Genomic DNA, 26,866 nt, shown 5'->3' on the forward strand with positions numbered 1-26,866 from the left:
AGCCTAACAAAATTTCCCAACTAACTGTACCAATGAAGCAGAGAAGCAGCAATTTTTGGCATCCTCATCTTCCTCTGGAAACCTTCTGTGCCACCCCAAAATACTGTATGTCTCTGAGAGTCATGCAAATTTATTGATTGATTGATTACATTCCATCAAGTTGGTGTCAGCTCTTAGCGACCACATAGATAGATTCTCTCCAGGATGATCTGTCTTCAACTTGGCCTTTAAGTTCTCTCAGTGGTGCATTCATTGCTGTTGTAATCCAGTCCATCCACCTTGCTGCTGGTCATACTCTTCTTTTTCCTTCAACTTTCCCCAGCATTATGGACTTCTCAAGGGAGCTGGGTTTTCGTATAATGTGTCTGAAATATGAGCCTGGTCATTGGTGCCTCGAGTGAAGTAAATTCTGGATTGATAAGTTCTATGATCCATTTGTTTGTATTCCTGGCTGTCCATCGTATCCTCAAAAGTCCTCTCCAGCACAAAAGTTCAAAAGCGTCAATGCTTTTTCTACCTTGCTTCTTCAAAGAGCAGCTTTTGCTTCCATAGAGTGTCACAGGAAAAACCACTGTCTGAACAATTATAATCTTTGTAGGTATAGACACGTCACAGCATCTAAATATCCTTTCCAAGACCTTCATTACAACACTACCAAGTGCGGCATATTTCTTGACTGCTGGATCCTTTACTGTTGATGGTCGATCCTAAAAGGCAGGAGCTATCCACAGGAGCTATCCAATGTCTTCATGATCATTGTCTTCATGATCTTCCTGTTGTCATTAGTTTAGTCCTCTTTACATTTAGTCGTAGTCCCATTTTTTCACTGTGTTCCTTGACTTTCATTACTAGAGCTTGCAGATCATCCTCATTCTCAGCTATTAGAGTGGTGTCGTCAGTGTAGTGCAGGTTATTGATGTTTATTTCTCCAACTTTAAAACCATGCTAATCTTCTTCCAATCCAGCTCCTCTCAGTATATGTTCAGGATATAAATTGCATAAATAAAGAGAAAGTAGGCAGCCTTGTCTTACTCCTTTGCCGATCTGGAACCAGTCTGTTTCACCATGTTCCGTTTGGACTGTGGCAGCTTCCTGTCCTGTGTATAGGTTTCTCATGAGAACAATGAGATATTCTAGGACTCCCATTTTCCTAAGGATATTCCACAACTTGACATGGTCGACACAATCAAAGGCTTTTCTGTAGCCAATAAAACACATATTGGCTTATTTGGGGTATTATTTGGCTTTCTCAATTATCCAGTGTGCATCAGCAATGATGTCTCTTGTTCCTCAGCCTTTTCTGAAACCAGCTTAAACATCCGGCATTTCCCTTTCCACATAGGGCTCTAATCTGTATTGGATGATCCTGGGCATTATTTTGCTAGCATGTGAAATTAATTATATTGTGTGATGGTTTGCGCAATCTGTTAGGTCTCCTTTCATTGGTATGTGTATGTAGACTGACCTCTTCCAATCTGCTGGCCACTGTGTTGTTCTCCAAATTTGCTGGCATAGTTTGGTTAGGACTGTTTCTTCTTCTGTTGCCTGCCATATTTCTGTAGCTATTCCATCAATTCCTGTAACCCTCCAACTTGGCAATGACTGGAGTGCTGATCTAACTTCATCTTCCCATACTAAAAGTTCTTGCAAGTAAGGAATATCTTCTGGAATATCTCGGATGTTGACATCCCTGCTGTATAGATTTTCGGTATACTACTTCCATCTCATGTGGTTTTCTTGGTAAAATACAGGACTGGTTTACCATTGTCTTCTCCTTCACAGTATGAAATGACGCCTTTGTCATTTTCACTGAAGTGATTGTCCTCCTCCAGCACCTTCCTGTATCACTGCTATGCAATATAAGTGCCTGTTTGCTTTAGCTGGGCAGCTGTGATGACCTTCGCACTTTGGGTGACCCTACTGGGAGTATACCTTCTGGCGTACTTCGCTCATCTCTCCCAGGAACTACCCCCCGCCACGATGAGGCAGCATAGCAGGACTGGGCACGGGCATGCATATATATATGTGTGTGTGTGTGTCCCATAAGGGTCGGCCAAAATTACCGCTTCCATGCTGCCCCAGTGCAGTTATTTGGGAAGTTCTGTTAGGCTGGTCTCTCACTGGTGCATTCTTGTTCTGTATGTCAGCCTGGGTATTTTAATTCTTAATTCTGACATAATTGGGAATGTGATGCCCCTACACCTCCTTAATTTACTGCTGCAGTGATAGTAGCAGGAAGCAAAGGACAGAGAGGTCTTCCGCTCTAGCTCTTTAATTTCCCCAAGTCCCTGATGCCTGGGACTTGGCAAGGATGAAGAGAGTGAGTGAGTTATTTAATGTACTATGAGAGCAGCCACTAAGTAAATGAGCTAGCAAACCTTTTTACCTGGCTGCTGCAGTAGTGACAATGGCAGGGAGCAAGAAGAGGGATCTCTTTCTTCCTCCTCCCCACCCCGCCTATATTTCTCAGGTACTTGGTACTGTTGTCATAACTGAGTGAGTGAAAGAGAAACCCTCCCTTCCTCCCGCAACAGCTAGGTAATGGTTGGAGGGAGAAGTTCTTCTCCAGCTCAGATTGCAGCCCAAGCCAGAAAAGTGGTAGGAGTGAGGGTGGGGATGGTGCCTAGTTCAGAAACTGAATACAGATATGCTCCACAAGCATCAGATTTGTGTGCCGGTCCCAGCACAGCAACCCTCCAGTGGTTGTTACTGTTGTTTATATTTCCTTTTTTTTTGGTGAGCCTTTTGTGACAATCTTATTTATTATGCCTCACCAAGTGTGAAGGACATAGCAGATAGAAACAGATTAGATTTCTACTCCCAAATGTTTTAATAGCATGCACAACTAATAACACACATACATACCACTCTCATCATCATGTATATTTTGTACCCACATACAAAGAGTGAGAATTAGCCTTTACTATACAATCATGGCATTAACTTTTCCCTCTGCACAGAGAAGCTCCTTTCCTTTAGTGCACCAATTACCTGATTAATTTGCTATGAGAGGTTAGGACATGCTATGTCCAGTATTTTGTTGGAGTCAGTAGGGACAGATTTGAAATTTGTTTAGTGATGCTAGGGTAGGAATGGTCTACATTACCAACTGATCTTATCAACCTTACTTCCGTTGTAATATCGGGGGTATGCTGCATCTGATAATTTTTGGGGGGTGGGGGAAGGCTCAGTATGAGATATATAGCAGATCTGTGATATCTGCACGTAAAAAACAGATTGATTGGGCAAGATCTATGTAAATAAATAGTTTGCGGAGAACAATTTTCACACAGGACACTGAAAACACTTCTGAATTCTAATTGTGTACATGTACTCAGAACACAACTTTATAATCAGACATGCATTCCAGCCCAAATCACATTACAAATAAGAGAAATAAGAATACCATTTTGGATGTCAACACTGGAAACTCTGTGTTTATTGGACATGGTTCCACCTTCTCTCACTCTCTGGACACCGTAAAGGTGAAATCTAGCTACACCTAGAGAGATACACGACGGTACTGCATCATGCAGTACCGTGCATCTTTTGCTCATGCTGCTGATACACCAAGATACTTTGCTGTACACGCTTCCGTGAATGAACTAAGATTTAAGTGTTATTTCCTGTCTACATGGGCGTAACGATAGGGGGGGCAGTGGGGGCACGTGCCCCAGGCGCCACTTGCTGGGGGGGCGCCAAAAAGTGCCCGCCAATCCCCAAAAATTTATTGGGGAAAAAAATTTTTTTTGCCGCCGAAAATTTTTTTTTTTGCCGCCGCCGCCGCCGCCACACAGACCGACCGAGCGGCCAATTGTCCGCACCAGAGAAACCCGGCAGGCGGCAGCCACGAGCAGCAGGAATGGGGGAAAGGGAGGGCGCCGGGCGGCGCCGGGCGGCTCTGTGCGGCTGGATGGGGGTTGGGCGGCTCTGTACGGCTGGATGGGGGTTGTTCGCCTTCCCGCCGTCTCCCTCTGCCTTCCCTCTCACCCTGCCCACCGTTCCCGCCCTCCCGTTCGCAGCAGCAGAAGGTGGAAGGAAGCCCACGCCCACCAGTGCCGCACTTTCCGATCACCATTTTAGAGGCAAGGGGGTCGGTCCTCGCTGTCCTCGCCCGCACCTCCTTCTTCAGGAGTCCCCCCACGCAAAGCCAAGCGAAGCCTGCAAGTAAGTGCGTGCAGGCTGTGGCTTCGTAAGTGCAGCTAGGAATGACTGTGGCAAGAGAAAGCTCAGCTGTTTCTGGCAACATAAAGCAATGATTCACACTGAAAGGCGACAAGTTTATGTATAAAAATAATATGCAATGACCCTATTGTTTACAATTCTATATCCACACGTTGCATATCCTCAAGGGAAAGCTCGGGTGGTTGTCAAGGCAACCCAGTCACTCCCTGCTCTGCTTCCCACGATTCCTTCCTTGAGTCTGCTTGCATTTGAATGGACTCACGTGGACTGTCCCGAGATAATTAGAAAACAATCCCGCACTGTTTGAACGTTTCTCAGACCACGAGGTGCTGTTGCTGCTCCCTCTGAGCTTGCTATACGCCACGCCAGCGGATTGGCAAGATAGTGGAATGGGGCTGCAGCAATGGTGACTCAGCCGACTCCACATCTCCCCACACAACCACAACGCTTCCTAGCGTGGATGATCTCGCAGGGCTCACCCACCCCCACCCCACCGTCCTCCCTCCCACCGGCCACCAGAAGCTCTTGGAACAAGCCCTGGAAGGAGAGCCTGCCCCAGCGCCTGAACTGGACTGCCTGCCCCCATTGGAGTCCCCCAGGTTTGGTTTTGCTTAAGGTTTTCAACTGGATCAAGTTTCTTAGGACGGGGTTTCTTTTGGTACTTTTGTTGTTGTTGTTGTTTGTTTTTGGAAGCCTAAGGCAGTAATTGGGTTGAGCATATATACATTTCTGGCAGGGTTTCTATACTTCTAAGCTGTGCGCATGGGCGTAACGATAGGGGGGGCAGGGGGGGCACGTGCCCCAGGCGCCACTTGCTGGGGGGGCGCCAAAAAGTGCCCGCCAATCCCCGAAAATTTATTGGGGGGGGGGAATTTTTTGCCGCCGAATTTTTTTTTTTTTTTTTTGCCGCCGCCGCCACACAGACCGACCGAGCGGCCAATTGTCCGCACCAGAGAAACCCGGCAGGCGGCAGCCACGAGCAGCAGGAATGGGGGAAAGGGAGGGCGCCGGGCGGCTCTGTGCGGCTGGATGGGGGTTGGGCGGCTCTGTACGGCTGGATGGGGGTTGTTCGCCTTCCCGCCGTCTCCCTCTGCCTTCCCTCTCACCCTGCCCACCGTTCCCGCCCTCCCGTTCGCAGCAGCAGAAGGTGGAAGGAAGCCCACGCCCACCAGTGCCGCACTTTCCGATCACCATTTTAGAGGCAAGGGGGTCGGTCCTCGCTGTCCTCGCCCGCACCTCCTTCTTCAGGAGTCCCCCCACGCAAAGCCAAGCGAAGCCTGCAAGTAAGTGCGTGCAGGCTGTGGCTTCGTAAGTGCAGCTAGGAATGACTGTGGCAAGAGAAAGCTCAGCTGTTTCTGGCAACATAAAGCAATGATTCACACTGAAAGGCGACAAGTTTATGTATAAAAATAATATGCAATGACCCTATTGTTTACAATTCTATATCCACACGTTGCATATCCTCAAGGGAAAGCTCGGGTGGTTGTCAAGGCAACCCAGTCACTCCCTGCTCTGCTTCCCACGACTCCTTCCTTGAGTCTGCTTGCATTTGAATGGACTCACGTGGACTGTCCCGAGATAATTAGAAAACAATCCCGCACTGTTTGAACGTTTCTCAGACCACGAGGTGCTGTTGCTGCTCCCTCTGAGCTTGCTATACGCCACGCCAGCGGATTGGCAAGATAGTGGAATGGGGCTGCAGCAATGGTGACTCAGCCGACTCCACATCTCCCCACACAACCACAACGCTTCCTAGCGTGGATGATCTCCCATTTTTCATATGGTAGCTTCATCTAGGCTTAGGTGTTGCCAAGCTTGTTTCTGGCAGTGCTCATAGCTGAATTGTACAGACCAGACAAAAACCCAACAGAATAAGTTTTCCCAATACTCTATATTCCCATACACGGAAAAGCAGCAACTCTAGAATTCCTGCATGCCATCTAGCTGTTACAACAACTGTGCCAGAAAAAAGGTGGCAAACTTCAGGTCCCTGAAAACATCATGTGAGGTGATTTATCCATTCCCTACTGTGCATTTGTGATAAAGGAGAAAGCAGGAGGGATGAAATAACCTTTTGGTTCTGAGAAGCTGGAAAAAACAAGAATAGGACAGAAAAGGAAACCAATGGTATACAATTCTGTGATAATTTATGGTTTCACTATGAACTCCTCTGTTCTTGTACTAGAACAGTATATTTTCTATAAAAATATAGATGCTTTTCAGCATCTTCCTATAGCACTGCTGCCCAATATTTCTACTTTTTCTGTTATAAAGTTGGGAGAGGAAGCTATTCTTTCCCCATTTTTTATGTGCAGTTTAGCATGGGGGTGGGGAGTGGAAATATCCTATAAAGCCTAAAAGGGATTTTGATCACATCTTTTAAGTGGAGAGATGTTTAGGAAGTTTTGATTGCTGGTTCCTCAGCTGTATCTATAACCTTTAAAGATTGTAAATCCAGCATTTTTCATAACATAAAACTTCAGTTTACATGGCCTGTTAAATGCTGCAGAATGAGTGAATAAAATTTGTCAGCAACGATCATCTGCTGATAGTAAATGCTGAGCCCAAGCTTGGTTAGTCATGTAAACATAAGGGTTTATCTTGTAACTAGTAACTACCCTTAGATGCTGTCGCACTCCTCCTGTGGGGCCACATGATATAACTGTGCTTGGCTGGATAGAGGCGTAACGATGGGGGGGGGGCACGCGGGGGGGGGCGCCATTTCAGTGCTTGCCCCGGGCGCCGTTTTCCCTAGCTACGCCTCTGCCTGTCTAGGTAATGTCCCGAGGACAATCGGACTAAGCCCCTACTCCCCGCGCCTCCCCCGGATTTTTGCAGTCCAAGCCGATAAATCTCTCCAAGGATGGGGTGCCCCCTTGGCGCTAGTCCGCGCCATCCAGATCCTCCGGCGTCTGTCCTTTCTCTCGAGTCCTGCTCCTCACTTACAACAACTCGCTTCGCGCAAAGGACACCTCCTCCTCCTCCTCCTCCCGCTGCTGCTGCTGCGTGAGAGGGGGGCGTCTCTCTGTAAATGGCCAGGCTGCTCGGAGGGAGGGAGGCTCCGTCCCGCCCGCTGGGAGGTGGGGACACGGAGGTTGCCCCATGGAGAGATTCTTGCTGTGTTGGGAGCCTGGACAGGGCGTGCCGTCGGAAGGTGTTCGCTGGCTACTGAAAACAGCCTTAGGCGAGGGAGAAGAAAGGATAAAAGATCGCCTCCCGTAGAGATCTGGAAGCCGCCGCCGCCGCCGCCTGACCTTCGCTTCTCTCTCTAGGGACCGTTTGGTGCTGCTGCAGGAGCAGCAGCGTGTGGCGGTGGGAAGTGTGCCTCAAGGACCTCAATGTCATTAGCGGTCCACGTGCACAGCTGATGTCGAGGGCCCAGCTCTGAAGCCCGGGGACGGCCAGCAGGAGGACAAGGGGAAAGAGGCCGAGGAAAGTGATGACAAGTTAAGAAAGCCTTGAGTTGGAGCCCTCTTCCTTCCTCTTCCCCCCTGCCCCAAGCCCGAAGGCAGCAGCAGAGTCCCGCAGCAGGTGCAGAGGAACAAGACGGAGAGGAAGCAGAGGGAGGCGGCAGCCGCAGCGGGTTTGAAAAAAAGAAAGAAAAGAAAGAAAGAACGAACACACCCACACACCCACACACCCACACCACAAAACCCAGAAGAAAAGCCCCTTTAATTTTAAGAGGACGGGGTGGAAATATCGCTGCGGGAGGGAGGAAGAAACGAAACGAAACAAAACAGCGGGGGGAGGAAGAAATTCTAGCTCGAGAGAGAAAGCCAAGGGAGCAATTCCTGAAGCGAGGTAAGGAAGAGGGAGTGAGGCTTGTCTGCTGCCTCTTGACCCTCTGAGTCAGCAGCTCTGTGTGTGTGTGTGCGAGAGAGAGAGAACCGCAGACGGAAGGGGATTCTGAAGGTGAAAATATGGGCGCTGAGGAGATGCGGGCAGGTGGGAAAGTTGGCCGAGGGATGTGCGGGTGCGAAGTGGGGGGCGTGTGTACATGCGCGCGCGGTCAGGCATGCCGGAGAGAGGAGGGGCGGCGGCGGCAGCAGCAGCAGCAGCAGCGACTCGGCAGGGGCTTGGTTACTGGGTGTGAAAATCAGGTGGGGGAAAGGGGAGCAGACAAAACCCAACCCTGAACGGTGCGGAGCTCAGGAAGGATGGCGGGAGGGCGGGCAGGTGATGCCGACTGGCCGGCGAGGAGGAGAAGCGCACCTCCCCTTTGTGCTGGCGGCGGGGCCACCCTGGCCCCGCAGGAGTGTGCGTGTCGTTGAGTGAGCGCCCAGACCTCCAAATCCTAGTGCCCCCCCCGCCCCAACTGGCTCCGCCGCGAGTGGAGTGGCTTGGCCCCACGCCACCGGCGAGGAGCTGGGAGGAGGTAGCCTCCGTGGTGAAGGGATATGTGTTGGGCAGCGCTTGCCTTCTCTCTCTCTCTCCACGCCCCCCCTTCCCTTCCCTTCCGAGGCGTTCTCTTTTCTCACCCCCGGAGTTCGATGCCCTGAAGGGGGCAGGCGCGAGGCGGGTGTCTCCTGAGGGCGGGGAAGCCAAGCGCGGGAGAACCCCGGCCGGGAAGCGAGCGAGAGCGAGGGAGCTGGTGTGATGAACCGGGTTGGGGTTGGCGGTGGGGGCTTCTTCCCCCTGAGGAAAGCCGGCGTGGGGCTTGGAGGGATGTCTGAAAAGGCAGGGCCTTTCGTAAGAAGAACAACGGGGTTGTAAAGAAGGAGGGAAGTTACATGCAAGCGTGGGGGGATTGTGTTGGGTGAGTCGCGTTCCATGATGGGAGGGGAGGGAGGGAGAGAAGGTAGCCTCTCGAGCGGAAGAAGGAAATGGCGAGGCAGGGAGCTCCGCGTGTGGAGGTATATAGTGTTCGTGGGGAGTGAAGGAATCTTCAAGCCCCTGGAGAAAGGGGTGACAGAAAAGGGCATTTCTTGGGGAGGACGAGAGACGGTATTTGTAGATGGAAGGTTCCTAGAAAGAAATGGGGCGTTTTTAACAACTTCAGGCCATTGCCAGGAGGAAATAAGAGTCCTGGTTTGTGCTCCAAGGGGAATTCCTTTTTCTTAGGTCCCAATGAGGGTTAATAGACCAACAATGTTTTCTAATCCAACATGGCTATCACCCTTTTTTGCATGTTTTCTTTCTAGTAGGACAGTAGTTGTAAGACCTGGGGGCCAGTGGCAGCCCCCATCAACTCTTAAGTGAGGCTTTCTAATTGTTTATTGGGCCTTTGAGAGCCTTTGGCCAAAGCGGAATACCCGTGGCACCTTGCAGAGGTGTCCCTTCCCACCATGCGGTTCTTTGCTTTGTCCAACATTGGTGCCCCTCTTCCTTTTAAAGGAAATGGTGCCCTCTTGAGCCCTTGCTTCTTCTTGGAAGCTTGGCACTGAGTGCTGGGAAGTGTAACTCTAACCCTTCCCAACACTTTCCCCATAGAGCTCTTAGGAAAGGACTTGGCTCTGTCTCTCTGAAAGCACCTTACCAGCACTGAGAAAAGCACAGTACCATGCAGAGGTCAGCACAGTAGGAAATGGCCCTCACAGTGAAGGGTTGTTTTTTGGTTTTGCCAAAGTGGCCCTGCTTGAAAAGTAGCAAAGTTCACTGTAGCAAAGACACCTAGGGCCTCTGGAATTTGTGATAGGTGATGACTAGAACAAGAACCAAAGAAAGCATCCCCAGGCAGAGAAGGGGCTTGTATGGAAGTGGGATCAGTAATTCTGAAGTAAGGCAGAACAAGGTGGAGTGATTGCAAAAGGAGGCCCAGTATTGCTGTAAGAAGTTGAAAGTGTTTGGATGGGGAGTTACAGATCAATTGCATTGGAAGGGGACACACACAGATATGGTGGTGAATTACATGGTTTTCCTGAACAGACTAAGAAAAATGGAATTCAAAATGTATCTGAAAACATTAAATGCTGTGAACTCAAATATCTATTGTCTGTCTGAGCATACTCTGCTTGTAAAAAGTATGCTTCTTAATGTGACAAACAGTGCTGTGCCCCTAGACAAAACACTGATGGAAGTATCTAAATTTTGAAAAAGAACAGGAAATGACAATATTAATTCAGGAGAGATGCTATCTAGTTCCATACTACACCAGAGAGTAGTAAGGCCTCGTGCTTTAGGAAGAACAAAATTCCAGGTACAGTTTGACTTTGCTGATTATCTTTTGCTGCACCACTGCAGTAAGTGCCTTCTCTCCATCTGTTTCTTTCCAGTGCTATCGTTTCTTCCTGTATGAGAGCTAGGAGACTAAACTAAATGACAAAAATGCCTTTCATACGAGTTACATTTTCTGCTTTTTTGTCACTGTTTTAAAACCAATGTGGTGTGGAGAGAGATTAGGGTGATTTTGTGATTGTGAAACGGAAAGTGAAATATTCAAACTTGGTTGAATATTCTTACCTGGCGTAAAAACTGAATCTCAGTAGTCAAATACTTAAGTAGAATATGAGCATTTAGCAGTTAAATTAATTTAAACCAGGGGTTCTCAAACGTAGGCTCCCAAATGTTGCTGAACTACAACTCCCATTATCCTCAGCCACAATGGCCAAAGTCTGAAGAATGATGGGAACTGTAGTCCTAAAACATCTAGGGATCCAAGTTTGAGAACGCTTTATTTAAACAATGTAGTCTTATTAGAATAGGTTTGTGCCTTTTACCCAGAAGCAAATCAAGTTCAGCCTGAGCCTCACTGGATGAATAAAGAGGATTATATAAACTTCTTCACAGACTTGCTTCTAGTAATTGTTGCTAGAAATTATTAGATTATAATTTAAAATAAAATATTTGAATGCATATTGATTTTTCAGAGTAGGGGTCATATTCCCAGTAGTATAATTTCTTGTATTTTTAAATATAATGACCCTGATCCAGCTGTTCACAGAAGTGGGTCTTTCTGCATGTATTACATGCTGGATCAGGAATCATGAGTGTAAATTGGATTTGCATAAAGATCACATCAGAGTATGAATGTTTGTATTAATTTATGATGGTCAAGGACTGAAATAAATATTTGATTTGAGTGTGAATGTTGTCTCTGTACTGGATTGTTCTCAGTGGAATATGCATTTAGATGTGGCCCCTATCTGCATTCTGGAACAACTAGATAAGCACAAATACTCTTTTAAAGCATGGCTAAAGCTAGATCCGGGCAATTCCAAACAAGATCAGAAACATCCTGATCCAGCTGTAGTTGGTTTTTAAAAAGGCTATTTATATATAATTAGTTGTGCCAGAATGTGAACAAGGATAGGAACATAGGAAGCTGCCTTACCGCATCTGTTCCATCTAGCTCATCTGTACTGACAGACAGGCAGCACCTCTCCAAGGTTTCAGGAGTATTTTCCAGCCCTACTTGGACTTGCCAACGATTGTACCAGAGATCTTCTGCATGCACATATGATCTACCACTGAGTTACGACCCCATCCTTAAATGATTTCAGTGCACATTCAAGAGTGTTATGATGGAAAAAATTATTTGGACAGACAACATTCTGGTGTGTATTTAGATTCACATTTTAATTAACTTATTACTTAATTGATGCCAGTAATGCACTAAAACATATTTGAATATTAACATTTGACCCGCATTCTTCATAGATATCAAATTTTGTAAATAACCACTTTCAGAAGGGAAGTCACATTGGTCTACTGCAAGAAAAACAATCTTGTGGTCCTTTAAAAACTAACAGATAAATTGTGGCAAAAGGTTTCATAGACCACTTACATAAGAACAGCCCTGCTGGATCAGGCTCAAGGCCCATCTAGTCCAGCATCCTGTTTCACACAGTGGCCCACCAGATTCCTCTGGGGAGCCCACAGGCAAGAGGTATTTGTATGCCCTCTCTCCTGCTGTTGTTCCTCTGCAACTGGTATTGAGAGGCATTGTGCCTCTGAGGCTGGAGATGGCCCACAGCCATCAGACTAGTAGCAATTGATAGACCTGTCGTCCACTTCCTCAAATGCATGAAGTGTTATTCTCAGTTGGCTGATTAATAAAGGTAAAGTTGTGCTGTTGAGTCGATGTTGACTCCTGGCGACCACAGAGGCATGTGGTTTTCTTCAGTAGAATACAGGAGGGGTTTACTATTGCCATCTACTGTGCAGTATGAGATGATGCCTTTCAGAATCTTCCTATATCACTGCTGCCTGATATAGGTGTTTCATACCAGCAAGGATCTGAACCAGCAGTCTCTTGCTCCCTAGGCATATGGGGATATTAAAAAGAAAGAAAAGGTCATGAAATGCAAGCAATATACTCCTCCTTTAGGTGTTATGTGCGCTGTGCACAGTTACAATGCCCACAAGATTGTCTGCAGAGACAAATATACTCGGAGAAACCCCCCCCCAATGACTGAGAACACTGAGGGACAAGCGGACAAACACTGCTTCCAACATGGACAACACAAATACCAGACAGTGATTCACCAGGTAACAAAGTCAGCAGTGCTCCTTTTTCTAAGCTAACTGATCATTTTGCTCTTTTTTGTTCATTAAAATTCAATCATTCCCTGTATTGGTCTACAGAAGGTACTTTTAAGTGTTTACTTTCCATCAACAGGTGGAAGTGTCCAAGAATGGGTTAGTTTCTCTAGGAGAGTCATATATGCGTGCATCTTTTGCAGCTCACATAAATCAGATACATTTCCATTCATATATGTACAACAGTATTATGGGCAATAGTTATCACACCACTTAAGGTAGTTTCATGTCAAAGTAGCACTGCAGGTAGTAGGCACTAATACACTGTGGTGTAGCAATAGCAATAGCACTTACATTTATATACCGCTCTATAGCTGGAAGCTCTCTAAGCGGTTTACAATGATTTAGCATATTGCCCCCCAACATTCTGGGTACTCAGAGTGTATGTATTTATTTATATCTATGTAAACCACTTTGGGAACTTTTTGTTGAAAGGCAGTATATAAATATTCATCGTATTCATATCTGTAAGATGTGTCACTGAAGAACACATGGGCATGGGCCAAGTGGCTTTCCAGTGTGTTCCTGTTGGTGGTGTTACATACCTGAAGAGTCTGTGACGATTCTATGTAAAGCTTAAATGTATATAAAATAAACACCGTTAATAGGTAGATTTTAATATTACTAATTACTGCTATTGTGAATGATGGCTGTGCTTATCTCATCTTTATTATCTGAAATGGTGCTCCTGCAGTAAGGGTAGCAGTGGGTCAGTAGGTGACAAGTGAGAGCAAAAAGGAGGTTTGAGCTAGATCGTAGAAGTGGAGGAAGGGCAGAAGTGTAGAATGGAAAGAAGGTTTGAGGCATTCTGAGTTCCTGCCTTCATCTTCATATGAAATGGAGGTTGGGAGAAGCCAGGTAGGATGTAGAGAAGTTGGGAATGTTAGAAGTCATTAAGCGGGGATGGAAGGCACCTAGCCTTTTTGCTGCTGGTTATAGTGATTCATGTTTTAGTGATTAAAAATCCAGGCAGTGTGTTCCCCAACTTCTGTGAGCTGCGGCACATTCAGAGCACAGGCTTAGTCGTATTTGGTGTTAAGACGTGTGCAAAATATTTCCAAGAAATATCTCTAGTTTAGCAATAAACTAGACTTAACTAAACTAAAAACTTAACTTAACTTAACTAAAAACTCCTACAAATGTTTCACTTTAGCGGAATCTTCAGAAGTTGCTTGAAAATTTGCATTAGGCAAAATCCAGTAGCCACTTAGAACTATGCAGTCAGATTTCATTAAACTCATAAAATGTGTCTTGAAACTTGTACAGACACTTTGCTTGAACAGCACCCTCTAAATTCATCTTGTATTTCATTTTAGGCAAACATCTGCACAGAGGTTGAAAAACCCTTTCTATTTTGCTAGGTATTCTTAAACAGTTATTAATTTGCTGAGAACATTGGGTACCTTTGTTGAATTTTGTTTTAGTTTGATTGTTTGATTAAGTGATGTCAAGTTGGTTCTGACTATTAGCAACCACATAGATCATTCTGGAGAGAATCTATCTATCTTCAGCTTGGCCTTTTAGGTCTCTCAGTGGTGCATTCATTGCTGTTGTAATCAAGTCCATCCACCATGCTGCTGGTCGTCGTCGTCTTCTTTTTCTTTTAACTTTCCCCAGCATTATGGACTTCTCAAGGGAGCTGGGAATTCATATATTCAAAGTATGATAGTTTGAGCCTGGTCATTTGTGCCTCAAGTGAAAATTCTGGATTGATTAGTTCTATGATCCATTTGTTTGTTTTCCTGGCTGTTCACGGTATCCTTAAAAGTCTTCTCCAACACTAAAGTTCAAAAGCGTCAATTCTTTTTCTTTTCTGCTTCTTCAGTCCAGCTTTCGCTGGACTGTCCATAGAGCACCATGGGGAAAACCGTTGTTCGAATGATTCTAATCTTTGTAGGTATAGACACGTCATGCATCAAAATATCCTTTCCAAGGCCTTTTAGTTTAATTTGATATTAAAATATTGACTTGATTATAGGGATGAGCCTGAAGTGTTCCGGTGCCTCTTTGGAGAGGTGCTGAAACGTTTTGGCGCAGGGCATGGGGTTCTCTTAGGAGTGGGCAGGTTCTAACTGCCCGTCCTCCAAGTCCCTGTCGGCCCGCTGCAGTGCTATTGTGACCGAAAGATTAACATTTAACAATGATAGTGGATTCTTAGTTCATTCATCATTTTGCACCAAAAATGATGAATGAACATCTTTGTTCGTTCATTCATCATATTTGGTGTAAATTGATGAATGACTAGAGAATCCACTATCAACAAAATAGTGGATTTTTAACAACAAAACCCAGTACCTTGTGGTTTGGGGAGTGGTTGGCACCCCATGTGCACTACACCATAACCCACTCTGGGCCACCCTGGTGCCCCCCATGTGGAGTTATGGGGCTGCTGAGAGTCCCATTATTCCCCATGGGGAAAAGCTTAAAGACACACAATTCACCCGTTTGCACAATTTCTTTGAAATTTGGGTGGTAGCTTCCACCCATTGGCCACTACCACCCAACCCACTTTGGCCACTCTGGCCACAAAATGGAGGTCCAAATCTCCAAATTTTGGGGGGTCTGAATCTGGGCAATTTGTTTTGTACCCGAATCTGGGCAATTGAGCACAGGGGCAATAAACAGGTGTCATTGCTTATGCGGTGAATCCTCATCCCGCTGTTATTCGAACAGGTTTTGCGGGGTTTTGTAGTGCTTCAAAAACCTGCAAGTCTGTTTGACAGAGGTGATGATGGGACAAAAAGTGTGTGTGTGTGTGTGTGTGTGTGTGTGTGTGTGTGTAGGAATGCTCACTCACTCACTTACTGATGCCTCTGCCCATGTCTTCATAGACATTGTCCATAGAAGCTGTAGCTCACTGGCAGAGCACATGCCTTGTGCGAACAAGATCTTGGTTTCAATTCCTGGCTTCAAGCAGCAGGGCTGGGTATGACCTCTGCTGCAGACCTTAGAGAGCCACTTGAAGTCAGACTAGACCCTATTGGAGTAGATGGACCAATGTTCTGACTCAGTTTAAGATTCTAATGGATTGATCATTCAAATATATGTTGTGCTAAAATTTTGGGATTCAGGAAATCTGTTGCTTTCCTATACTAACACTCAAAGGCAAAATGTTTAGTTTACATGGTCACTTTTTAGTTTAGTTTTACAGACCACTCTACACCAGCTGTTCAGTCCATCATAGACTGCATTTTCTCTCTGCCATTCCCACATAATTGGCATGTTCAAAGGGGAAAATAATAGCGAGTGTGGGTGCATATCTCATTGACTTTAAGGAAATACAAAGCAATCACATAGCTTAGAACTGAGAATAAAACACAATGATGATTAGGTGAAAAGCCAGCTTTGAAAAGATGCTGAAGTAAGAGGGGTATGGCATCCTGCTATGTGCAGTAGAATAGAAAAATGGCATGGCACCTGTCCATATGCAATAGCAAAGCATTTGAATTGTCAGAAGGTTGAGAAGCATTTCCTTTATTACTTAAACATCTTTGGGCAGGTTCAGAAATAACATGGAACCACAATTAATTTTATCTGGTTAGTTTTACTGTTTGAACTTGTGCCACTTCACTAACAATGGTTTATTTCAGCATCTAATCAAGCGCTGTACCCAGGGTCTCAAGTAGGTTTGTCAACCTGGCTTGTTCTAACCGTAGTTAAGCAGCATTGCTTCTGAATTCACTGCTCATTTTAATCTTGGTTTGTTTGGCTCCACCCTTGCAGGGCAGCCACTGAGAGAGGTGCTAGCCCAGAGCAATCACAAAACAATACAATAGAGGTATCCAGATCGGGCCGATCTGGATACCTCTATTGTGGTAGAGTTTAATGTCCAGAAACTCCCCTTGCATGGTTAGATTGGATCACTTTCAATTTGTGACTCTTGATGATGTGGACAAGTTTCTTGAAGTATTATGGCTTGTCTCCTTGACACTTATCCAACATGGTTTATATCTTCTGGTAGGGACGCTATTGGAGATGGCCTTGTTAATATCATAAATGCATCTCTGAGAAGGAGGGCAGGATGCCCCTTTGTCTAAAGGAGGCAATTCTAAGACCACCTTTGAAGAAGCCTGCATTAGATTCCTCAAAACAATTATAAGCTAATATCTAACCATCCTTGTTTGGGCAAGGTGTTTGAGATGATGGTGGCCTCTCAGCTACAGACAATCTTGGAGGAGGACGATTATCTGGAACCATTTCAAATTGGCTTTTTGGCAGGCTGTGGGTAGGAGACTGCCTTGGTTGGCCTGATAGATGATCTTCAATTGGGAATCGACCGAGGGAGTGTGATTCTTCTGATACTTTTGGATGTCTTGACAGCTTTCAGTTCTGTTGACCATGGTATCCTTCTGGATCATCTGTGGGGGTTGAGTGGGAACCACTGTTTTTTCAGTGGATCTGCTACTATTTCTTGGGGAGATTCCAGATGATGTCACTTGGAGACTCCTCCTCCTCCTCCTCTAAATAGGAAGTTTTGTATGGCAACCCACAAGGCTCCATACGGTCTCCTGTGCTTTTTAACATTTACATAAAGCCACTGGGGGAGATCATCAGGAGATTTGGTGTAGAGTATTAACAGTACACTGATGATACTCAAATCTACGTCTCGATGCCATCTTCAAAAGGGAATGGCATAACTTCCCTAAGTGCCTGCCTACCTGTGGTGATGGGCTGAATGAGGGAGAACAAATTGAGACTGAATCCAAGCAAGATGGAGGTACTTATTAATTATTGTAATTCAGGAGATGGGTTAGAGCTGTCTGTTCTGGAAGGAGTCACACTCCCGCGGAAGAAGCGGGTATGTAGTCTGGGAATACTTCTTGACCCAGGCTTCTCTCTGGTTTCTCAGGTGGAGGCTGTGGTCAGAGGTGCTTTTTATCAGCTTAGGCTGATATGCCAGCCATGGCCATTTTTGGAAGAGAATGACCTAAAAACAGTGGGACATATGCTGGTGATCTCTAGATTTGACTACTATAATGCACAGTAGTGGGGCTGCATTTGTTCATTGCCTGGAAACTGCAGTTGGTACCAAATAGGGCAGTCAGGTTGGTCTCTAGGGCAATCTGAAGAGACAATATAACTCCTATTTTAAAAGCATTACACTGGCTACCCATATGTATTCATTTCATTCATTCATTCATACATTCAGTTTATATACTGTCCTTCCGGAAGTTGCTTAATTTTATACTTTAAAATAAAAAACACAGAATAAAACAATTACAATCAAACATTTAAGCCAAATTAAATCTCATTAAAATTAAGGAAGAAACCTCAATAACCTGCGCTACGCTGATGACACGCGCTATGCTGATACCTGAGAATGAGGATGACCTGAAAGCTCTAGTAATGAAAGTCAAGGATCACAGTGAAATAAACCAGGACTACGACTAAATGTAAAGAAGACTAAACTAATGACACCGGGTACAGCAACCAGCCTCAGAATTGATAATGAAGACATTGAGGTGGTGGATAGCTTCTGCCTTTTAGGATCGACCATCAACAGTAAAGGATCCAGCAATCAAGAAATATGCCGCAGACTAGCACTTGGTAGTGTTGCAATGAAGGCTTTGGAAAAGATGTTTAGATACCATGACATGTCTATACCTACAAAGATTTGAATTGTTCGGACAATGTTTTTTCCTGTGACACTCTATGGATGTGGAAAGCTGGACTTTGAAGAAGCAAGATAGAAGTATTGACGCTTTTGAACTTTGTTGCTGGAGAAGACTTTTGAGGATACCATGGACAGCCAGGAAAACAAACAAATGGATCATAGAACAAATCAATCCAGGATTTCCACTTGAGGCACAAATGACCAGGCTCAAACTATAATACTTCAGACACATTGTGTGAAGACCCAGCTCCCTTGACAAGTCCATAATGCTGGGAAAAGTTGAAGGAAAGAGAAGAAGACTACCAGCAGCAAGGTGGATGGACTGGATTACAACAGCAATGAATGTACCACTGAGAGACCTTAAAGGCCAAGTTGAAGACAGATCACCTTGGAGAGAATCTATCTATGTGGTCGCTAAGAGTTGACACTGACTTTACGGCAATCAATCAATCAAAATTAAGGTTAAAACTAGATATAATTAAAAGCCAGGCTGAAGAGATGGATCCTGAAGGCCTCCAAGTAATAAGTTTCCAGCCAAAAAATAAAGTGCTGGTGATTCCCTATAACACTTGGACCCAGGGTCCAAGACATTTTACAAACCAATTCAATATATCACAGCTGCATTAAAATACTATTTCCAGTTCAAAAATATCTCCTATACAGACCCTGTTATACTATGGAAGTCTCTAAAGCACTAAGCAGAAATGCTTTTATACAAGAGATTTCCTGCTTAAAGAAGAAAAAAGATAAAAATTTTGAACAGATCAGACCAAACAATTAGAAACATAGGAAGCTGCCATATACTGAGTCAGACCATTGGTCTATCTAGCTCAGTATTGTCTTCACAGACTGGCTGCGGCTTCTCCAAGGTTGCAGGCAGGAATCTCTCTCAGCCCTATCTTGGAGAAGCCAGGGAGGGAACTTGGAACCTTCTGCTCTTCCGAGAGCGGTTCCATCGCTTAAGGGGAGTATCTTATAGTGCTCACACTTCTAGTCTCCTTTTCATATGCAACCAAGGCAGACCCTGCTTAGCTAAAGGGACTATGATCTAAAATAACTTATATAAAATTGAAGGCAGTTAGAAACCTGTGCTAGAATTGAAAAATATCTATGGTTTTTGAGGAAAAAGATGTTTGAGATGTTTCATAAACCATAGTTACAATAAATGTGGTTCTGTGTGACATCTGAACCTGCACTTTATGTTCAGGGATCCACAGATCTCACTAGTCAACCATTATTTCTGTTTTGCTGATAACACCATCCTGGAGGATATTAAATCAAACATGAGAACTTTGAGGCTTTGGGGAAATATCTGGGAAGATAATCTGTAGTTTTGGCCATGTTATTTTTAATTATCATTATTTGAGTTTTTAAGAAAAAGGAAAAAATGGAAGTACAGATTTAAAGTGAACACAATTTACCTGCTCCTTGTTGTGTCCTTATCCACTGCTGAATAATCATGAGGTGGGATCACACTGTCACTATTACTGAATCCACTAATTTCATTTACTTATGTTTTTTCAGGCAGGAGGGGGACTGTGCCTTTATCTTAGCTGAAGGTTTTACAAAGTTTTTGGTGTTCAACATCAGGAAGGTTGTACATTGTGGTTTGAGTAAGCTCTTCTCTATAGTGTCTAATCAATCAATCATCCATCAATCAATATCTTTGTTACAGTACTTGATCAAATCCCATGCATTATATACAAGGTTGGCATATAATGCAGTTGGTACAGTCTGTCAGATATCACAGTTGCATTTAGGTCCTACAGGGATGTAAACTTCCTAAACGATACGGAGAGCTGGTCTTGTGGTAGCAAGCATGACTTGTCCCCATAGCTAAGCAGGGTCTTCCCTGGTTGCATATGAATGGGAGACTAGAAGTGTGAGCACTGCAAGATATTCCCCTCAGGGGATGAAGCCGCTCTGGGAAGAGCAGGAGGTTTCAAGTTCCCTCCCTGGCTTCTTCAAGATAGGGCTGAGAAAGATTCCTGCCTGCAACCTTGGAGAAGCTGCTGCCAGTCTGTGAAGACAATACTGAGCTAGATAGACCAATGGTCTGACTCAGTATATGGCAGTTTCCTTTGTTCCTATGTTCCATTGCTTGACGGATCTTGTATGCAATGGCACAAAATTTGGCAACCCAAGAAGTAACAAATACAGTCTTATTTGCAAGATAAGACATTAAAAAATTACATAAAACACCTAATCCATTGGTCTTCCCTGAAGGTTCTCTAGAAGAGGTAAAATCAGTTTGCTGTGTGGAGTGCTGTAAAAAATTGCGATGAAGTAAACTTGAGCCAAATTATCAACTTCGTCTGATCCACAGGAACACTTGCTCAGGTGATAGTGTCTTGTTGTATCTCCCCTCCAACTAAGCTGATGGAAAAACATTATAACAGGCTAAGGTGAAGACTCTCTGATGTGTTGGACATGTCAGTTATAAAGATAGCTTGCTGGAGCTAAAATTGAGGTGACCCACAAGTTCTTAATACAGTTAGGGAGTTTGCTTCTCTCTTCTTATGATTTGATATCTAAAATACGTTCTATAATTCTTTTGGCTTGATCAAACCCCACAGCAACTAGGGATTCAGAAGAGGGTCCAACAGCCTGGAGTTTCCCCATTAACTTGGGTAACCACTTAGAGTGGGTCTGATCCTCCAGAGCTGGGGGGCCAATCTACTTAGCTGAAATTTTAGCTTTAGCCAATATTTAAAGACTGCCAACCACACTCTCGTCTCCACCTTATTCACCCCAGCCTTAAGGCTGAGTTGGATTCATCTTTTGGCATTTGAAGAACTGTTCTTAGAAATTTTGTTTTGACAACCTCTGTGGGGGTAAAGTTCAAATATGGACCCAGTTGAGCTCCAAAGAGCAGCTGGGCCATTTACTTGGTTGGAACAGCTTAAAAGATGCTGGGACAAACTGCCCCTGCTTTGGAGCGATAGAACCTTGAAATCACAGTAGCACTTCGCTGTGCTCTTTGTGTTATATTCTAAGTGTGCTCCCCCGTGTCCACCCCCTCCCCCAAAGCATGAAACACCACTCCCAAGTACTTGAAACACTTAACCTGTTCAATCATGTTGCTACTGATTCTCCATCTGAGATTTGGGTCTCTTGGCGAAGACCATTACTTTAGTTTTTTGGTAGTTAATTAGCAAACGGTCTTCTAAACAGAACTGGGAAATTGCCTTTAGTGCTCTCCTAAGGCTGATGGGTGTCAAAGATAAAATCACTGCCTGGCAGAAAAGAAGTGTCTTCAATAAGGATTTAAAGAAGGTCACCCTGCGAAGATCTCACAGGGCGGGAGAGGTGGTCCTGAAGGTTAACAGGTGCTAAGCCCTGAAGGGTTTTTAAGGTGAGAAGCAGCACTTTGAATTGGACCTGGAATCAGATATGTAACCAGTGCAGCGACTACAAAAGAGGTATCACACTATCATATCTTCTAGCGCCCATAAGCAGGAGAGCTGCCGTATTCTGGACCAACTGAAGCTTCTGGGTCGTTTTCAAAAGCTACCCCAGGTAGAGCACATTAAAGTAATTCAAATGAGAGATGAGGGCATGACTTAACGTTGCTAGGGTCTGACGGTCGAGATAGGGCCGCAACTGGCAGACCAGCCAAAGCTGGGTAAAGGAACCGCTGGCCACGGCCTTCACCTGCATCTTGATCAGGAGCTGTGGGTCCAAGAGGACCCCCAAGTTGCCAGTCCTGTCCCGCCCTGTGAGATCTTCTCAGGTTGCCCTTCTTTTAGTCCCTGGTCTCAGAGAGGTCCATAGTCCTAGGGCCTATGGAAGGGCTTTTTCTGTTGCTGCCCCCCACTCTGGAACTCTCCTCCCCCGCACAGATTCAGTCTGCCGCCTCCTTCCTTTCAGTCTTTAAATCCTTATTGAGCGAGACAAAACCCAGCAGTATTACTGATCTTATCCCTAGATTGATGAGTTAGTTGACGACAAACCCTCATCCCAATTTGGAGGACAGCATTGAAAATGTGCATATAATTCAAGGTCATTGCACCTATCCTAGCATTTAAGCCTCCACCCAGAACTACATGAAATGAGGGTAAAAGATTTAACAAGTAACTAACATAATTTTCAAACTCCTGCCAGAGAGTCTTGTTTTGAGGGTACAACCATAATGGAGGCAAATATGTATTTGTAAGAAGAAAGTGGGTTTGATTCATTATTAGATGAACTGCCACAGCCCAGCTCTGAAAAGGGGGAAGCTTCTCAATTCTCACATGTAAGTTGGTGGAGATTAAAACTGCTACACCTCCCTGGGGTCTACCCTTCCTGTCACTTGGGAGGGCAGGGAGTGAATTAGAATGATATGTTACATGCTCCAACCACCAGGTCTCCCGTAAAAAAAATTATATTAAATTTGGTTAAATAGTTTACAAAAAAATATCAGCACTTTTTGGTTTTAAGTCCTGCTATGTCCCAGGAGACCAGGGAGATCTTATTGGGGCCCGATGATTGCCAGACAGGAGTGCCAGATATCAGATCAGCTGCTTGAGTTACAGGTGTTCCCGACTTAGAAGTTTCATGGATTAAAATATCCTCAGCATGAGTCTGTGAATCCTGTACCAAGGGCTGTCTCCCATTATTTCCTATTTCACAGCGGTGTCTTCCATTATTTTCTCTATCACATTATTTCCTATTACCACAGATTGTAAGTCTCTGGGATTATATGAACTCATCTGCCCCGAGTGCTGGTCACATTTTCAGTTCTGGAAAAATCCATCAAATGGTTGTCTGCATCCTCACACCAAGCTTTGGCCACTTGAACAATATCTTCAGCTGTCAGGTTGGACACGATTGGCTCTAGGTTCATATCCAGGGACTCATTCTCCTCTTTAGGAAGAGGTGAGACAGAATGGATTGACAGTTCCTCCAGGGCCGTTAAGAACGCCTCATCTACCTGCATCCTGGCGCACTCCTGGCTGGGGCTGCTTGGCTTCTTGGGGGAGCTAACCTTAGTTAACTGCCTTCCAGGGTAGACCTCAGCAGCTGTTGAATTTACTGTAGTTTTAAGGGAGAGAAGAGTTTTTCAGCTCTTTTATGCGATCATTGAAGCTCTGTTCTAATTGTGGTGGATTCAAGGAAGGGTTAACTTCCATAGCTTCCAGAGGCTCAGGCTTTCTGTGCTTATCAGGCAGATATGACTTGTTTCCTTTCACTGCTCATCCAAGGAGATTGTCGTAGGAACCTTATCTTGCACACCAGTTAAACTCTCCCCATCTCTTTTAAAAGGTTAACATCTGCACGTAGTAAAGGGTTAAATAGGTTGCTCAGAAAAGACACGGAGCACATAGATCTCAAAGTTCCCAAGCAGGGGTCTTAACTTAAATAGCATGGAAGGGATTGCGGATTGTGAAAAACAGAGAAGGATCCTCTTCAGACCAGAGACATTTGGGAGCCAGTCTATGGCAACAAGGTCTACAGGTGAAACTCGGAAAATTAGAATATCGTGCTAAAGTCAATTAATTTCAGTAATGCAAATTAAAAGGTGAAACTGATATATGAGACAGACGCATTACATGCAAAGCGAGATAAGTCAAGCCTTAATTTGTTATAATTGTGATGATCATGGCGTACAGCTCATGAAAACCCCAAATCCACAATCTCAGAAAATTAGAATATTACATGGAACCAAGAAGACAAGGATTGAAGAATAGAACAATATCGGACCTCTGAAAAGTATACAGTGTACTGTGCTTGATTGGCCAGCAAACTCGCCTGACCTGACCCCATAGAGAATCTATGGGGCATTGCCAAGAGAAGGATGAGAGACATGAGACCAAACAATGCAGAATTGCTGAAGGCCGCTAATGAAGCATCCTGGTCTTCCATAATACCTCATCAGTGCCACAGGCTGATAGCATCCATGCCACGCCGCATTGAGGCAGTAATTGCTGCAAAAGGGGCCCAAACCAAGTACTAAATAAATATGTATGCTTATACTTTTCAGAGGTCCAATATTGTTCTATTCTTCAATCCTTGTCTTATTGGTTCCATGTAATATTCTAATTTTCTGAGATTGTGGATTTGGGGTTTTCATGAGCTGTACGCCATGATCATCACAATTATAACAAATTAAGGCTTGACTTATCTCACTTTGCATGTAATGCATCTGTCTCATATATCAGTTTCACCTTTTAATTTGCATTACTGAAATTAATGGACTTTTGCACGATATTCTAATTTTCCGAGTTTCACCTGTATATATCTTGATTGGCATTGGAGAAGTTGAGATAGAGAGGGAACCACAGCATGATGTGTATGCCATCTGTCGTGGTTCATCCAAGGTGGAGTACCTGCCTTGGCTTCAAAACCTGTGAGGGAGCATTCACAGTACCTCCCCCTCCTCCTGAACGGGCTTCCGATTTATGTCCGGCTATGCAGGGTTTACTGCAGCCAATCCCCTCCTTCTGAGCTTTATTTTCACAATTTGTTCTCATCTGCCCATAACTTCCAATACATTCATCAAAAGCCGGTTTTAGTTTATCAGCTTTACAGGAAACTGCTTCAGTTTTCCTCAGCAGTAAATCTGAAGTCTTAGCTTTCAGAAAAGAACATTCTGCAAGGGGAAGGTATCCTGGCATCTTCGGTATCGGCAGTTTTAAGCCCCAGGTCATGCTGCTGAAATTTCCAGTAATTTTCTCAGAAGTATACTTACCCAAATCTGATAAAACAGAGTCTGTTAGTGGTACTTCTGTCTCCAAGGCTGCAAAGCTGTTTTCCACAGGAATATTAATAATTATCCTCTCGGTTTCAATCGTAGATAATAGTTCATCTATTATGCGTTGTTTTGATGCTTTCTCAGTGGTGTGATGCTGATTGAATTTGTTTTTCTTTGGGTTCGGTGGACTTGCTACTTGCTTGCATTTTTTGTTAGTCATCTCTTTTTCAAACAGCTCTCCTACAACCACAGTGTTATTTAGCACCATAAGAAAAAAGGAGGAACGGAGTAGGGTTGTGCGGGTTTTTTTTCCTGTTTTGTTTTTGGCCCGAATCCGAAATACCCCTGTTTTGTTCTTTGTTCGAAACCAGCCAATCTGAAACACCCCAATTTTGTTCTTTGTTCAAAATTGCAAAATCTGAATCTGAAACGTTTTGGATTTTAAAAAATGGCCCCAGGGAAAAACTAGTGGGGGGGGGGGGGGTTAGTGCCCAATGGGTGGAAACTACCACCCAAATTTCAGAGGAATTGGGCAAAGGGCTGGGTTTTGGTGAATTTTTGGATTATAGGATTTTTCCCTTAGGGAAGAATTGAGGTTTTAGCAAAAGTATAGCTTCATGTTGGGGGGAAGGGGTGGCCCAGAGCAGAGTAGGGTGGGTGGTAGTGCCCAGTGGGGGCAAGGAATCTGCCAGAATTATTTCAAAAGAATTGGACAGAAGGCTGATTTTTAAAGATGTAATGGAGTTTGCGTGTCTGTAAAGTTCTTGCCCATAGGGAAAGATGGACCTCCATAATTCCTGCCCCATAACTGCACTTGGGGGGCACTAAGGTGGCCCAGAGCGAGTGGCAACATAGGGTGCCGACGACAACATAGGGTGCCAACCGCCCCCATGGGTTGCTAACCCATGGGGTACTGGGTTCTGTTGTTTCTGAGATGTTTTGAGTGCAGATTCAGATTCTCTGGTAGCATATGAGAGTGGATTCATGGTTTGTCATTGAAAATCTCATATGCTACCAGAGAATCTACACTCAGAACACCTCAGAAACAACAGAACCCAGCACCCCATGGGTTAGCAACCCATGGGGGTGGTTGGCACCCTGTGTGCACTACACCACCACTCACTCCCGGCCACGCCAGTGCCCCCCAGGTGGAGTTATGGGTCTGCTGATACCTCCATTATTCCCGGGTGGGGGGGAACCTTAAAGAAGTGTAAACTTTCAATAATTCCTAAGAAATCAGCCCTTTGCCCTATTCCTTTGGAATCTGGGTTGTGGCAGGCACCCCATGGGGCACTGCCACTCAGCCCACTGTTTTGCCCCTCAGGCACCCTTTCTGCCCCAAATCTGCCCCAAAGACATTTCAACTTCAGAAATTCTTTAAAAATCAGCCCTTTTCCCAATTGCTTTGGAATCTGGGTGGCAGCAGGCACCCATTGGGGCACTACCACCTGAACCACTCTTCTGTCTCTAAAGCCCCCTTTCTGCCCCCAATCCACCCCAAATAACATCAACATCACACATCAACAACAGCAGAGCTTTGGAAAAAATCAGGCAGATTTCCAGAGGTCATGCATATCCGCATCTCCCCCGCCTGAAATGCAATTGATCTACACACAACAGTGTGAAACAACAACAATGAAATGCACACTGCCCCACTGGCCAATGAGGGTAAAATTTACCCTTAAATTTGCTTAAAAGGAATAAGGAGGCAATTGCCAGCAGATCAGCCCATGCTTTCGCTGGCCAATCTGCGGGCTGGAAGGGCTGGAAATTCAAACAGATGTCAAAACGAAAAATGGAGACTGAAGTAGAAAGACTTTCTGCGATTGCAAAATGGAGTTCCGAAACATACGAAACAACAAAACATTTTGTATCCAAAACAGGGACGTTTTGTTTTGGCTACAAAATTTACT

General features: G+C 44.8%; 1 protein-coding gene across 4 annotated transcripts in view; it reads left to right on the forward strand.

The window, feature by feature from the left end:
- Window positions 1–4,449: 4,449 nt before the first annotated feature.
- The window catches only part of UGT8 (UDP glycosyltransferase 8), a 77,158-nt gene continuing 54,741 nt past the window's right edge, over window positions 4,450–26,866 (forward strand). The window contains exon 1 of one of the 4 annotated variants that reach the window (XM_053257221.1): window positions 4,450–4,784. In XM_053257221.1, coding sequence (XP_053113196.1) covers window positions 4,589–4,784 — 196 coding nt within the window. In that variant the 5' untranslated portion in view covers window positions 4,450–4,588. Of the gene's footprint in view, window positions 4,785–7,010; window positions 7,987–8,076; window positions 8,098–8,183; window positions 8,286–26,866 lie in introns of those variants that run through there. The other 3 variants (XM_053257222.1, XM_053257225.1, XM_053257224.1) reach the window with 3 other exon arrangements.

This window comes from Hemicordylus capensis, chromosome 5, assembly GCF_027244095.1.
Source record: "Hemicordylus capensis ecotype Gifberg chromosome 5, rHemCap1.1.pri, whole genome shotgun sequence".
In the NCBI taxonomy this organism is placed as follows: Eukaryota; Metazoa; Chordata; class Lepidosauria; order Squamata; family Cordylidae; genus Hemicordylus; species Hemicordylus capensis.